This window comes from Emys orbicularis, chromosome 3 (assembly GCF_028017835.1).
Source record: "Emys orbicularis isolate rEmyOrb1 chromosome 3, rEmyOrb1.hap1, whole genome shotgun sequence".
Taxonomy (NCBI): Eukaryota; Metazoa; Chordata; order Testudines; family Emydidae; genus Emys; species Emys orbicularis.
The window spans coordinates 49,505,350-49,521,919 of record NC_088685.1 but is presented as its reverse complement, the minus strand read 5'-3'; the positions used below and the strand labels follow the sequence as shown (position 1 = coordinate 49,521,919).

The window sequence follows — 16,570 nt, the reverse complement described above, 5'->3', positions numbered from 1 at the left end:
ATCATCTGAGACTTCTGTAACATGAAATATATGACAGAATGCGGATAAAACAGAGCAGGTGACATACAATTCTCCCCCAAGGAGTTCAGTCTCAAATTTAATTAATACATTAATTTTTTAACAAGTGCAATCAGCATGGAAGCATGTCCTTCTGGAATGGTGGCCGAAGTATAAAGGGGCATATGAATGTTTAGCATATCTGGCATGTAAATACCTTGCAATGCTGGCTACAAAAGTGCCATCCAAATGCCTGTTCTCACTTTCTGGTAATATTGTAAATAAGAAGAGGGCAGCATTATCTCCTGTAAATGCAAACAAGCTAGTTTCTCTTAGTGATTGGCTGAACAAGAAGTAGGACTGTGTGGACTTGTAGGCTCTGAAGTTTTACATTGTTTTGTTTTTGAGTGCAGTTATGTAACAAAAAAATCTACATTTGTAAATTGCACTTTCACACCAAAGAGATTGCACTACAGTACTTGCATGAGGTGAATTGAAAAATACTATTTATTTTGTTTATCGTTTTTACAGTGCAAATATTTGTAATAAAAATAATATACAATTTGATTTCAATTACAACACATTATACAATATATGTGAAAATGTAGAAGAACATCAAAAATATTTAATAAATTTCAATTGGTATTCTATTGTTTAACAGTGTGATTAAAACTGTGATTAATCGCAATTAATTTTTTTGAGTTAATCGTGTGAGTTAACTGCAATTAATTGACATCCCTAGAAATTAACAAATACATGATCATTCTCCTTGCAAAAATAATATGAAAAATAAAAATAGGTGATTTCCTGTCTGCCTCCCAAAAATTAATATTGCATTATTCCAACAATATATTTTTAATCCATAAATTACTATCCCTATTCATCAGCAATTGTTGTAAATCAATATAATCTCAGGATGCCTACCTACAAGGTGATATAGAGCAGAACACTGAAAAGCAGTATGTGTCCGAATTGTGGCGCTGCCTAAAACTATTGGTTGCTTGACACTTCCCATTATGAGACTCTGTTTTAGGTTGCTTATAACTTGCCAAACTTTAACCATTTGGGCTGAAATTTTCCATATGAAGTGTATGCTTGAGGCTGCATTTTTTTTTTTGAAAATTTCAGCAAAATTGGTTCAGCCCTTTGCTAGAAAGAGAAGTGGGGGAACCCACTTTGTTTTGCCGATGTTAAAAAAATGCTTACAGCTGTTTCATTGAGAAATTCCATGGTTTAGAGCTAGTGCTTGAAATTAGACAGAACGGTTGCCCTCATGTCAGGGATGTGCCTTTTGCTGTTCCATGGAATACCACCCAGATCTGGCTACATTATGAATCTCTAAAAAATCTCAGTTCATTCATTCTCTGCAGAGACTAGTTGGAGTTTGGCAGCTGAATTATCCAAAGATTCCATCTGCATTGAACATGGTCCAGCCCGGGGCAGCAAGGGCTGAGTAGGATTTTCCCTGCAATTGCAGCTCCTGGCTGCTGTGGAAAAAAATAGTATGTGATCATGTAATTAGATTTGTATTGGTAAATGTCAGGGCTGGTCGATGCAATAAGTCTACCCAAGTTACACTACTTCAGTTACATAAGTTGCGTAACTGAAGTCGACGTAACTTTGGTCAACTTATTGCGCTGTCTACACCACACTGTGTTGACAGGAGATGCTTTCCTGCTGACTTATCTTATGCTTCTTGGGAAGCTGGAGTACAGAAGTTGACGGGAGAGTGCTCTGCCACCGATTTAGCGGGTCTTCATCAGACCCTCTAAATCGAAACCACTGCATCAATCGTAGCAGTGCCAATCTAGCCGTAAGTAAAGACATGGCCTCAGTCAACGTTGATTTCACTGCACACACAGAAACTGACCAAAAATATTTCCATTGGTAATAATCAATATTTACAGATAGTCAAAGTAAGAAAAATTCTGCTTGAGAACTTATTACAGTTTGATTTAAGGATATTTCCTTTGTATATGTTGACAATATGTATTTTAACGGTTATACTGCATTAAATAATTATGGTCTTAACTCCTTCCCATCACCCCATAATTTCCCACAAGTGTGAAAATGTAAATTGGAAAAAATTGGAAAAATGTTTAAAAGTAAACATCGATATTATGTATCAAAATTATTTAAAAAATGAATTCTTCTTAGCCTAATCATAATGCATATTATCCAGGGGGTTAAATTAGGGTTGCACAGGCAACCTTAATACTGGCATTTCTTAACTTTTGAGTGGTTGGCTTTGCATTCTTAGGATATGTCTACACTGCAGTATAAGAACAGGGTTCGAACTCAGGCCCAAGCCTAACCCTCCAGCCGTCTACACACAAGTCATGCTTGAGACCAGGGCTTAGTCTCCATGGGGTGGAGGGTCTGAGACTGAGTGAAGCTGGGATCTAGGATTCAAGCTTTATTGCTTTGCGGTGTAGACTCAGGCCCACTAGAATCATACTCTGGGAGTCCACCAAAAGTGTTCCACAATACCATGGTCCGACTTTTTTTGTCTTCTGGACAGTCAAGTTCTGTGGACAGTCAAGTTTTCCCACACTACACCATGAATGAAGGACTAGAGTGACCACATTTTGGGAGGGTGGTAGGAAGTCTGGGATATGAGTGGTAGGTCTCGGATAATAATGCTGGAGTCCCAAGGTTCAACAATTCCTAACCTGGGGTTACGAATGAGTGTAGATGCTCAAGCCCTAGGTTAACAAACCCAGGGTCTGCTAACCCTGTGCTTACATTGCAGTGCAGACATACATTTAATGTTCTTTAAACATAGTTTTTTGGGTGGAATCATGGATATAAAATACAGTATTGGATATAAAACAGTATTCCTACTGCAGAATAAATTTTACCTGCTTTTTTTCAGGGGCTTCATGTAAATTCATCTTCTTTTAAAGAGTTAAATACTTACAAGTTAATATTCTTGAATACCTTATGGAAGGCATTCAGTACGAAAATTTGGAAAGAAAGAGGTGAACCAATTTGTTGGTACTAGCATCAAAATTCAGTAAATAATGAGAGATTGTATAGGTAGAAAGTAATCTTTTAACTTACACATTGAAGAAATTGTATAAGTACAGCTCATCTTTATATAGATATTACTCCTGTCTAGTTCCCCAAGTCAGATAACAGATAGGTAATTTTCTGCAAGTGCAAGTGCCACAGGCCGTTTTAAATTCTATGCCTGACTTGTCTGATTTTTGTGATGTTTTAGCTAAATGAAGATCTTTATTTTGAAAGGTAGTTCCCCTCTTTCCCCACTTTTTAAACTTTTCAGTTTATTCATGCCAGAAGAGTGCCCATCCATAGTGAGTAAAGATTTTGGTAAAGTTCTAGGAGAAAGTTATGCTGTGCTACTTCTTTAGTTTAGTAATTGGAAAATCATCCTTAGATACTCTTAGAATTTTGGGCTTAAGGTTTTCATTATTTTTGTTGAATTGCTTTTATTTCTGGAACCTATTATACTATAAACATAGACCACTGAATGACATGTTTGTGCACAGATGGAATATGTATTTTTACACGACTCAGTATGTGACAGATTCTGTTCCTCAGTCATCGAACCCCCTCTCCCCGCCTCCCATCTATTTTATATGTGCATATGGGGCTTGATCCAGGGACCATTCGACTCCATGGAAAGCCTGCCATTGACTTCAGGGGGCATTAGAACAGACCCCTGATCCCAGGGCCACCCAGAGGATACAGGGGGCCTGGGGCAAAGGAATTTCAGGGGCCCCTTCCATAAAAAAAAGTTGCAATACTATAGAATACTATATTCTCATGGGGGCCCCTGTGGGACCCGGGGCCTGGGGCAAATTGCCCCACTTGCCCCCACTCTGGGCGGCCCTGCCTGATTCTGCAGTCCTCAAGAAAAATTCCCTGTGACTTCAACTGGAGCTCTAAGTGAGTGAGGAATGCAGGACTGGGCTGTGCACTGGCAAAAGCAGAGATTTTAGGCCCTGCTTCTCAGTTAAGATCCATGGGTACAGAACATTGCATCCAACTGGAGTCCCAGTGACATAAATGGGATTCTGCTTGGGAGCTAGGGTCCATGCCAGGGGATCCAGATGCAAGATTGGGACCCAAAGTGATAAGCTCTTTGAGGACAAGACTGTATTTATTTGTATGTATTTCTATGGCACCTGCTCAATATGGCCCCAATCATGATCGAGCCTTCCAGATGCTACTGCAATACAATATTGATTAGTAATTATTTTCTCAGTGTGATTTGTAGAAGAATTTTCGGGGAATTAGAAAAATGGATATTTTTCTTGAGCCATCCCACTTGGTGAAGTCTGAAAAATAATGTTTACATTAAAAATCTAAATGATTACTATTTTAAAACAATAGTGCATTAAGAATAAGAAATGTCTGGTTATTGTAGTTCATATTTTTTTCCCTTGAAAATGCTGAAAACATACAAATGTTCACATGGCATTGTAATGTGTTGTTTTTTTTAAGATGTATTTAGTATCACAGCCATCCTTTGGTATGAAATGTAGCCATTTTTCTGTTAATGGGACATATATTGAATAGTAAAAATGAAGAGTTGCATAACACATATGGAAGCTGTCAACATATAATTTACCGTTTCCCTGGAGCTGTGGTAAATTAAGGATCATGTGGTTTTTTTTATTTTTTAAATGTCTGCATTTATCTCCTCAGTATTCTTCTTGCTGATTCCTCTGTGGTGTTTAAAATGAGGTGATCTCTTTCACATTGATACAAGTGGGGTACTAGATGAATTCCAACATATAATTTATGCAGATGCAGAAGCAATTTGAAAAACTTCATTTTATGCTTTTCCTGAATATCGAGCATGCACCCCATAGGCCTCTAAAAATGGTGTGAATGACTCAGCACCTTTTGTTTTCATGCCTAACATTTGTATAATTGGAAATTAGTGACAGTTTGCACATCATTTGTACTACAGGAACATAAGAACCCACGGTAGAGGAAAAAGTATCAGTATTTCTTTTGCTGTCATGTTTTTCACTCAGAGAGAACTCAACACGTTCTCTCCTAAACACAAAGGAGAAAGAAGATGTAGCTCTGTAACATCAAGGACAGAAAATCCACAGAGAGAGCAGACTGCAGACACACACATCTCAGCTCAGCTTCAAGGAGAGCTTTCAGACCCTGCACTTTCCATACAGCTTTCTATGCCCATGCTGCTCTTGGCTCTTTCTCCTGTTGCTGAGCATTATGGGGTTAGAATCTCAGAGCAACCTTGAAAGAGTTAAAGCTGCTTCTAGCAGCATTTATTATTGTGAAGATTCCCCTTGGAATTATGTCAGTGTTTGAAATGTGCATGCTGTGTGGAGTAGCTGCCCCAAGTCTGCCTCCATTACCTAGACTGGGTCCAGGGAAGCTCAACTTGGAGTGATGTGCTCTCTCTCCTCTCCCCCAGATTTGAGGTAGCTCCTGCGCCATGTGCTGCCCACAGAGGGGGAGATTGGCCACTTGTGCCATGTGCTGGGTTTCGGGGATGGTTGGAGCCTGGCCTGCCTCTTTCTCTTTCACCCCCTCCCACCCCATCAGCCTCCATTTCTTACCACCTGGGAATTGGGGGAGATCCTGCCTCCTATAGTGCCTCAAGGGTGGGAGAACTCAAGGGGCCACTGGGACCACATGCTGCGTTGGGGCTGGCCAGCTTCCGTGCAACATCTGGTGGCGATGGAGGTGATGCTTTCATGGCGGCATGAGCCTGGCCTTTGAATGTTCCATGATTTTGGCGGGCTGCCAAAGTTTTCCTCAGGCATGCAAGTCAGAGAGAGCATTACTTGTACTTTTACTTGTATTTTACTTGTACTTTTGTTTGTATTTTTAATTTATGTCTCAGCCAAATTTGAGTGGAATTTCATGGGACAAAGAAAAGGCATTTTATAGAGCAAGTGGATCCTCCCAATGGAGAATACCAAAGGTCTGCTGCAAACAATTTAGGTGTGAGAGCTTCTCAGAGAAAAATGGTTGCAAGAATGCTTTCTAATGGAAAATCTTAGGCAACCTAAATATATGAATACCTACTTGCTCCCCCTATAATTATTATTCTGGTAATGCTTGAAGGCTAGATTGAGGATCAGGGCCACATTGTACTGGGTGTCCCTTACACTTAGAGTTCCCCCTGTCTCCTTGTGTGTCAGTGAACAACCCCCTTCCTTTTAGATCCTTTCTTCATTTTTTTCCTCCATGAGGCCCATCAATATTAATCCACCAAGTATGGAGCATTTGTATTATATATTGCCCATCTATTAGCTATATCTGTATTTGTAGGTAAACTGAGCCACATGAGTCTGCGCATTCCATGATGCCTCTGCTTGTAGATAAACTAGATTATGAGCTCTTTAAAAGAGGGACCATACGTTACAGAACTGAGTACACATTTGGTACTTAAATAGTAGAAACACTAGGCCTGAGTCTGTAGTCACTTATACTAGAAAGCAAGGTGGGTGAGGTAATATCTTTCACTGGACCAACTTCTGTTCGTGAAAGAGACAGTCTTTTGAGCTTAAGCAGATAGAGAACATGAGAAGTGATTTCACTGTGATCAGCTGACTTTCACTGGGATAAATCTGAGTTCAGAATCAGGTCCACTGCATCACTTAGATAGTTGCTAGCATTCCAGATGCAAAAAATAGGAGTTTGGTTAGTTTTATTTGAAGGCTATTAGCTCTTTTTAACTCTTCTAATAGATGACTGAAGAATCCAATCTCTCCCTATTTTATCCTCTTGCTGAAAATACAGTAAGCATGCCAAGAAAGCTGAAAGACTCCCACATACCATTCACAGTTTAAGTGCATTAAATTTAAAGAATAGGTCAAATATTTAAAGGGCCATATTTTTATATGATTACAACATTTTTCTTTTAAATAATAGATCATACTATAGTAGACTATACTGTTCCATGGCTCCTCAGATGTTCATAAATTATCCAGGGAGCTTGCCTTAAAGTGCTTTTCAAATACCACTTTCAACAAGTATAGATAAACCACAAAAAATATGTAAAATTAATTTTGCTGGTCGGACTTAAAGCAACAGCAGGAAGATTGCCGGAAGTTAAAGCTAAAACTTCAGCTTTGACTTCGGCCTAGGCATGGTGGGACTTGAGTGGCCTGACTTTGTTGGGCCTAGGCAGTGCAACACACAGACTCTACTTGATCACACATTGTTCTTGAGGGGGGTTTTGTGTGCATGTAGTTAACCGAAACAAAGGGGAAAATATTAAGGGAAAGTTTTATTCCATCCAATTCAAATGCTTTCTGCCATGTAGCCCCCCACTGTTCTCCCTTTTATGAGAGATTAAGAGCAGAAGTACAAGCTGTACTGCATGCAAGGGCTGTAGAAAAAGTACCTTTAATTTACAGAAAGAAGGGGTTCTACTTTCTAATCCTGAAGGAAAAATTGAGGTTACAGACCAGTTATGGATCTCAGGGCTCTAAACAGATATGTCAGGAAGTTTTAATTCAGAATGCTATCTCTGGCTCTGATTATTTCCCTCCCTGTCAACCCTGGATTGGTTTGCTGCTCTTGACCTCAAAGATGCATATTTCCACATCCCCGTAAGACCATCTCACCACAACTATCTACATTTTGTCCTTGGTTTGGATCATTTCCAATACAGAGTCTTACCCTTTGGCCTCTCCACCGTACACAGGGATTTTATCAAATGATTGACTCCAGTAGCAGCACATTTAAAGAGACAAGGGATCTTTGTTTTCCCTTGCTTAGATGATTGGGTGCTCAAGGCCCTGTAGGAAAAGGATTTAAACAAAGCCATTCAAGTCACTTTTTCTCTGTTTGAAACCATAGGTCTTCTCATAAACAAAGAGAAGTCCCTTCTGATTACATCACAAAAGATTCCCGTCATTGGGGGAATCCTCGATTCCATAAGGGAGACAATTTTGGAACTAAAGACCACTATACAGAGACTGCTGCTGCAAGCCTCTCAGAGGATAATGTATTTCCTGGAGCTAATGGGCTTCATAGTATCTGCAACGTATATGTCCTCATATGCCAGACTCAGAATGAGGCCACTTCAGCATTGGCTATTAAAGAACTTCAAACCCAGTATGGACAATATGCTCAAAATACTCACCATTCTGAGAAAGGTGCTTCTTTCTAATATGGTGACTGAAACCACAAGATGTCCTCAAGGGAGTATTGTTCAATCCACTTCCTCCTTTGCAAACCACAGATGAGTCCAGAATAGGCAGGGGCACACACCTCCTCAACCTTTACATTTGAGGTCTTTGGAATGATAAGGAATCCTTACTACACATAAATGTGTTAGAACTGAAGGCCATTCAGCTGGTTCTCAAGGCATTTCTTCTGGAGATTCAGGATGTGGTAATCCAGGTGGCCATGGATGACATGTCTGCAGTTTATTATGTGAACAAACAAGGAGAAACTTAATCATCTCACCTATGCCATGAGGTGACAAAACTTGGGGACTGGTGTATCCTATACAACATTTCTCCAATTGCCTTATGTGTTGCAGGACGACACAGGGAGCTTGCAGATCATCTGAGCAGAGATTCCTCGCAGATGCATAAATGGTATCTAAAGGACTCAATGATTCAGAACAGTTTCAGCCTTTGGGGAATTCACGACCTAGATCTATTCACTGAAAGATTCATTACAAAATGTGCTTGTTTTTGCTTGAGACCAGGCTCAGATGAACAGTCATTGAAGGACACATTCCTCCTACATTAGGGAATGTGTCTGGTGTAAATGCATTTCTCCTAACCCTCAAAGAAAATAAAACAAGATTCACCAGGATGATTCTAGTTGCCCCAGCATGATCAAAACAACAGTGGTATAAGGAGTTACTCCATCTGTTCAATGGAAAATACAAGATTTGGAAAAATCATGCTCCATTAAACTGCAGTGAATTCTTATTAATGCTCAAAAACCATCTACCAAAACAGCTACAATTTCAAATGGAAGAGATATGTTATCTGGGTAAGTAATAGGAGTATTGATCCAGTTTCTGTCCCTATGCAACTGGTTTTGGAATACTTGTTACACTTAAGGACAATGGGCTTGTCTCCCTCCTCCATTAAAGTCCAATTAGCAGCAACAGCAGCATTCCATATTACACTGATGGTAAATCCATAATGCACAAACAATTTGGCAAAAAGCTTTTTACAAGGTTTATTGAATCTATATCCCCCAATTTGGGACCCTGTCCCTCCATGGAATTTGAACTTAGCTTTAACATGAGCTGTTCTTTGTTTCATCTCTCTGTGAAGACAGCCTTTATAATAGCAATCATTTCTACCAGCAGTGTTCGTGTGCTACATGCATTGATGCTGGACTCCCCGAAACTGCCTTTCATAAAAAATAAGATGGTTCTTAGATCAAACCCTAAATTCCTTCCAAAGGTGGTTTCAGAATTTCATATAAATCAAAGTATAAATTTACCTATTTCTTTCCCCAAAAACTATTACAGGTAAAGGGAAATCTAAATTATGTTCCTTAGATGCGAAGAGAGAGCTCTCATTCTACCGGGACAGAACTAAGAGCTTTAGGTCTTCTCCCAAATTATTTATTTCATATGCTGGTTCTTCAAGGGGTCAGGCCATTTCAGCACAATCCCTCTGTAGGTGGATCAGGCTGTGTATTGAAGAGTGTTACCGAGCAGCTTCACTCTCTCCTCCTGCTCCTTTTAGAGTACATTCCACTAGAGGAGTTGCGACATCTGTAGCATTCACTAAGCATATTCCCCTTATTGATATATGGAGGGCTGCTACAAGGATCTCCATGCATACTTTTACAAGACATTTATGCACTGGCTAGGACATCCAGGTCTGATGCACAGTTCGGCGGGGGAGTACTTCAGTCATTGTTTAGGTAGGACTGTGCGTCCTCCTTCCAGTTTACAGTACTGCTCGCCAAACCAACCCAAGAATAGGAATATGCAGAGGATTCTCAAAGAAGAAATGAATGTTACTTACTTGTAACAGGAGTTCTTCGAGCTGGACTCTGCATATTCACTTTCTCCATCCACCTTCCCTTCTCTTGCAGAGTCCTATTTTAGGGTTAGTTCATATTCCACTTTAGTGATTGGAAGAAACTGAGGTGGCAATGGGTGCCATGCCCCTTCTATGACCAAGCAAAGGGCAGGGAAAGGAAGGGCGGCACTACAACTAGAAGATTCCACCATCCCGGATGCACTTGGTCAGTGCATCCCCAAGAGTGTGAATGTTCAAAGTCCATCCTGAAGAACTCTGGTTACAAATAAGTAAGCATCATTTATCTTCATTGGTTTGCGAAGTGCATACTGGCATATTAGGATAGAGAAGGTTATGGGGGCTCTCTGGATCCTCATCTTGAAAAGTAATTCCTGACTGCTCTGCATATTTTTTTCAAGAGTAGGGATTGGTCCTTGTTCTGGCTCAGTGAGCTGGGTGCCAGTTGATCACCAGCTTGCTGCCCTCCACTTCAATGTTGAAGGTATTTTTGTGATTCTGTATGTACATACAGTACTGGAGATATGAGCTTTGAAATCTTTCAGGATTAAAGGTGCGAGATAAATGTAACTGTGATCTAATTATTAATAGAAGAGTTAACTGACTCCTGTGAAGGGTCAGAGATGCACTTTGCCATTTGATATGACTCTGAAAGGGATGGTGCAGCCTGAGTGATGCAACAACTTTTGGAATATATCACACTAATACTATATCATGGAGAATTGTGTCTCAAGAGGACCTGAACCTGTGGTTCTCCCAGTGAAGTCAAAAGAGGGTTTGCTGGCATGTGGAGTAAAAACTACAGGTTTTGGCTGCAAAGAATAGAACAGTTTTCAAAATTTTGCAAAGTGAATCTGTCTGTCTGTCTCTCTCTCTCTCTCTCTCTCTCAAGCTAATCCGTTTAGATATATTCAGTTTTGAGTAATAACTGTTCCTGTCACTAGCCATTCAAGACTTTTTGATCAACTAATGTTGACAGACCTTGTTAAGCATTACCTTATCTACTTCCCTTGCCACAGTGTAGCACACCTCCTGAAATCTGCACGACAGATGAAGGTTTAGTCTGGGAGCAGTGGCTAACAAGCAAGCCGTTGGCACATTGGATGAGGTAGAGGAGGGACAGGGAGCTTGAGGCAGTTCAGAGGCATGGGGTTTGAGGGATCCCCAGGTTTAAGGAGGGGCAAACTTCTATATTCTTTGGTCTGAGTGGGATTCCTGTTCTTCCCAGGGAGCAGTCTTATGGATGCTCTGTAAACACAAATTCTTAGATTCTTTCAGTAGTCTGCACAGATGTAACCTACAGGAGACAGTACATAGTTTGATATGTATTTAGATAAATTAGGGTAATTACCAAATGTAAAATGTAGCTAGTACTACTTGTGGAAAAGTGTATATTTATATGGAATCATCTTCTGAAAGATGCAATTAAATCTAAAGCATATAATAAACCAAAGTAGATAATGGGACTCAAAGTGTTTAGAAGTAAAAAGTCAGTTGGACTTTTACCATTGACTTGAGTTCTGGTAGAATTGTGTCCTTATCCACAGTAGAGTTGGGGGGAAAAACCTCTTTTCCTAAAAAAAACTTAGTTTGGCTACTCAAAAGATCAAATAAACAGAAGGTATAGAGCCACATAAACTGCTTCTGTGTCTAAAAAGAGTGCGGGTTATGGGCTTCGATTTTTTTTTTTTTATGGTTTATATCTCTATACCTTGAGTAAGTAAGTAAACCTTAACTTGTGGAATCTTAATAGTCATCTCACTGCTGAAGTCTAAAGGAAACCAAGAGGAAACTTAATAATATTAAAAGTTATTTTAAAGGGAGTTCACATGGGTTTGAAGGGTATTTTGCTTCTCACACAATATCCACCTTTGTAAATTCAGTGGACCTAGATTTAAATTTAGAGAACCTACACACATCTTTTACAGTCCTCAGTACATAAATCTAATAGGATTCCTAAAATGTCTGCCAGTAAGGTATTAATCTTTTACAGATAAAATTAAAATTCTGAAAGTCACTGGAACAAAAAGAATTCCCTCTAGAAAAGTAAAGGAAACTTGGAACTTTGTGGTAAGTGGCTGGTCGGTCCATGTTGTAATGAATAGAGAATAGTCTGTACAGTGTTTCATATCTGACCTGCTACAAGACTTGAACATTCAGAAATTAATTTTAATGTGTTATTTCATAGTCATTTAAATAGATGAAGAGAAGAATTAGATAAACACAAAACTAAAAAGCCATTTAAAAATGAAATCAGAAGCTTCAACAAATAATTTTTCCCTTCTAGTCAAAAAAGCAATCATCAAAATAGTTCAGAATATGTTGCCAGTTACTCTGCTCCAAAACTGCTAACTTTCTCAGTTCTTCTTTTGCCTTTGCTGGGTTCTCTGTCACTGGAAACATCTTAAACCAATTTAAAGTGCTACACCTGAATAAACATGTTGTAAAAGTGTTTATGTATTGAAGTGGGTCAGTTCAAGGTATGGTATTTGGCTGGAACTTCTAATTTCTCTTTTTACAGCAAAAGGGCTGCCAGAAGGAGGAAGTCTGAGCTGAATTAATACATTTGTTACAGTGGAAGTAGAATGGAAACTGCTTTAACCACAAATCAAACTGCCTCTTTCATTTACGCCAGTGATAGAGTTTTTCTAAGAAATATAGACTTTGGCAAGGAGCCACTGTAAGTTTGCGTTTAAAAGGAAACCTATAGGCTTATTTGTTTAAGGTTTACTCCTATGATTATTTGTAAGGTCTTTTCTAGTAAAATTAAGTTTAATGGCATTATACAGTACATTTGTGAGGCAGATGCTCCCCTTTATTATCCTTGTAGCTATTTAACAAACCTTCCAATCTATTAGGACAATAGTTGAATTCCCTGATACTGCCCACACCAGTGCATAGACTATTTCTTTACCAATACCTTCACATTTACAGGACCTCTATGTCCGCCACCCTTGCACAGCTGCACAGCTTCATGTGACACTGTCTCATTTTCTGACGGTTGAAGGGCTCTGCATAATACACGTACACACAAAAGTGTTTATGCTGCCAAAATAAATTCTGTTAAGAGCAAGGGTTTATTTGTTAAAATGTCACTGATGCAGTTTCAATGACTTGTTTTGCTTACTTTTCTTCTAGGGAGGGTCAGTTCCTCCAATACAGTGAGGTTACCATACAGTCCTGACTGAACAAATATTTCAAAGAAGTATGTACATCCCTTAGGAGCAGAACCGGAGTCAATCATGTACATATTTCAAACTCTTTTATATTTCTCTTGAAAGATTGAGTGCCCCCGTATATGTAGTAATGACTTCACATGAACTTGGAGTAATGCTTTACATTGTTTAAAGCATAAATATATTTATTGCCTACGCTTCTCATTCCTACTGATTTGAGTTAGGGAAATAGAATTCCAGATTTAACATACTTGTGATGTAAAATAAGATAACTGCATCATGTTATCCTTTTCCAAGAGGATAGAAGTTAATGGAGTTAATTTATTTCTTTGCAATAGATCAGTACATATACCACTGAATCAATATATCAGGGTTTTGTGTAGAATGTGTAGACAATGTTTTCATGCAGTGGCAGACTGTGAAGTTGTTGAAACTTTTGTAAATAAATCTGTTGAGTTCTCTTCCTTTTAGATTACATTCAACAAAATAAGGCTAAGGTTTCTAATATTGTAACTTCAGGATCATGGGTAAAATCCTTGCCCCAATGAAGACAATTGCAAAAATGACATCATTTGGGCCAGGATTTCACCCATATATTTATCTGGCAACCAGAAAGAGCAAAAATTGACAGTATGTATGGTATTAATTGTATGTCTGCATTATTTTATAGGTCGCAGTATCAATGTTAAATCAGCTGGCCTTATAGGAAGACAAGGGCCTCAATCAAAGCAGCCATTTATGGTTGCATTCTTCAAGGCAAGTGAAGTGCTTTTTCGATCTGTCCGAGCAGCCAACAATAAAAGGAAAAATCAGAACCGTAACAAATCCAGTAGCCATCAGGATTCTTCCAGGATGCCCAGTGTAGCAGGTAAGATGAAGCCATAGTACCATCTTTGTAGTGGGCATCTGTGAGTACAACTGCAAGTTGGCACATTTCAAAAGTTAGGTGCTGTGAAATAAATGTGTCCATTCTCAGGTTATTTGGTCCAGTTGAATAATGCAATGATGATTCAACAGCCTCAGTCTTCTTGGCTGATGAATTATTCACTGAGAACTTTGGCTGGGAAAAGGTGAAAGATCCAACTCAAATTAAAGAAACAGTCAGTAATGAGATTGAAAATGTGTAAATCAGCCACAGCTACCAGTACATGTCTTGCTGGGTTAAATGTGTACTGTGCTGTGTGAACTTTTAATATACTTGAGGGTGATTGGGTAACTCGGTATACTTTTTCAGTGTTTTACCAGTGCAGGTGAGCCATCCAACTAAAATTCCTTCTCGCAAATAGCAGTGTACATGCTATGCAGATAATTAAAGTACTACTTATTCCAAATGTGGTGAATTTGAACCTTTTGATAAGTCACTTAAATGGTTCTTATATGAAAACTATTTTCCATGTCTCATCTTTCAGAGAAGAAAAAGCTATCTAGTGGGATGAGTGCAATCCATTTGTTGTTTTAGACAACTCAGATTTCTCTTGGTGTTATAAATCCACATGGTATCCCTAAATGCTAGTATGCCTTTTGATCTCTTTCTTACTTGAAAGGTGTTGAAAAACTCACATAGTCAGACACTAATGCATACAAGGATGCTCAAGGTGGTTGTTTGTTCCATCAGGTGTCTGGAATTAATTATGGTCACTAAATTATTTCCTGATATGTTTCCAGTTAGAGGAATATGAAGAACTTGTTTGAAATTCAAGATCTCCCCCTTTTGAAGAAACCTTGTTTTCCTTTTTGGGGACAGGACCTGCACATCTAAATATGTATCTTTTAGAGGATACTATAGTAGAGTATAGTACTAGTGGATCAAGAATTTTTCTTGAAAGCTGTTGCCAGCCTCTCAAACATGTCCATTATGTAAGTAAATTAGTGCCCTGGAATGCAGTTTTGTGGCCAGAATTCAGCCATAGGGTGGCATTCATATATTTGCAGAGATTAGTACAGGTCCTGTGCACCATGTACGTCCCATTCAGACCCTCAAAATAGCAGGTTAAGTGGCTCTTAAGCAGTGTATAAGCCTTGTGCTGGCCATCTGCTCAGGGATGGATTTCACCTTTACTGAGTACAAACTGCTCTGAGTTGACAAACAAAGTGATGATCACTTGGGATTGGCTGTCAAAGTGTTTCTGTCAGAGGCTATGGAGATTTACCAGGTGATCTACTGGATCCAAAACCTGCTTTTAAGGTATAAATAAATGTCAACACCCATAAAATGCCACAAAAAAGGAAAAAAAGCTCAGTCAGTAGCAGCTATTATTAATACCTGTCATGGTGGTGGTGGGTTTTATTTGTATGTAAAATATAAATAAAATGCTGTGCTGTCCGCTAGGGCAGGGCTTCTTCCTCTTTGCCCCACTCTACATTGAGGGATTGGAGCAGAAATTATCCTGTGAGGCAGGCAGCAGAGAGAGAGCATGCATCTTTTCATATTGCTCAGGGATTGAGAACCTAACAGCCCAGCCTTTGAAAAGCCTCCTCTCCATATATTCAAAAGCACCTGCAAGTTGTTAAGACTTAGTGGTGCTTTACTTATAATTGCTCTCTTGCCTGTCCCTTTTGGGTATTGTAAAGTTCTCTCATTTACGGTTCGAATGATCTTGCAGGTGAGTTGTTCCTGAGAGCACTTTATAACCCAAGAAAGAATCAGGCTGGGGAACAATTATAAATAAATAAAACAGACTGGACAGTTTTAAATTATTACTGGTGGAAGAAAAAAAACTACTTATTGTTGCTTTACATCAGAAAACCCCATTTGATTGTTTTAAAGCACATTTACTAAGAAATGAAGAGTAATTATGTGTCTAAATGCTTTTAGAATTTCAAAAAGGGGTAATCCATTGAGGTTTAAAAATCTATTAAGCATGTTCTAAACCAGCTGAGACATTCAGAGCTGGTATTAGCAGGTGTAACTCATTGTGTCAAGTCAATGGAGTTTTGCCTGCTTACACCAGGTCTGAATCTGTCAAAATCCATTGACTTTAATAGAAGGAGTTGCACCTGTTTGCACCAGGTCTGTGTTTGTATCTGTGTGTGTAATTGCAAGATGGTCAGGAATGGCTCTAAGAAACTGTTCCTTCCCAGTAAATAATATTTGCCATAGAAAGATGCATTTTCCTCTTAGCATAAAATGGCTTTGAGTTAGGTGACAGAAATAGAAGTTTTGAAAAGAAACCTGCTCAGATACATTCAACCAGAGTGACTCCAAAGAAGTAATCACTGATTTCTAGGGTGAATAATACTTCATACATAAATTATATATAAAAAACATTGTTGCATATTTTCCACAACATTTTTACTGATTCTGATAATCATAATTCAGTCAAGTAGGCCTGTTTGGTAGTGCTATTCTCCAGTCATTATGTATTTTATTTCTATTCTTATCTCTCGAGAAACTAATTTTAAAATAAGAGGTAGGTA

The 16,570-nt window shown here is 38.9% G+C and overlaps 1 protein-coding gene across 1 annotated transcript in view; it reads left to right on the top strand.

Moving 5' to 3' along the window:
• The window catches only part of BMP5 (bone morphogenetic protein 5), a 76,413-nt gene that overhangs the window by 41,252 nt on the left and 18,591 nt on the right, over positions 1–16,570 (top strand). The window contains exon 4 of the mRNA XM_065401010.1: positions 13,824–14,021. Coding sequence (XP_065257082.1) covers positions 13,824–14,021 — 198 coding nt within the window. The remainder of the gene's footprint in view (positions 1–13,823; positions 14,022–16,570) is intronic.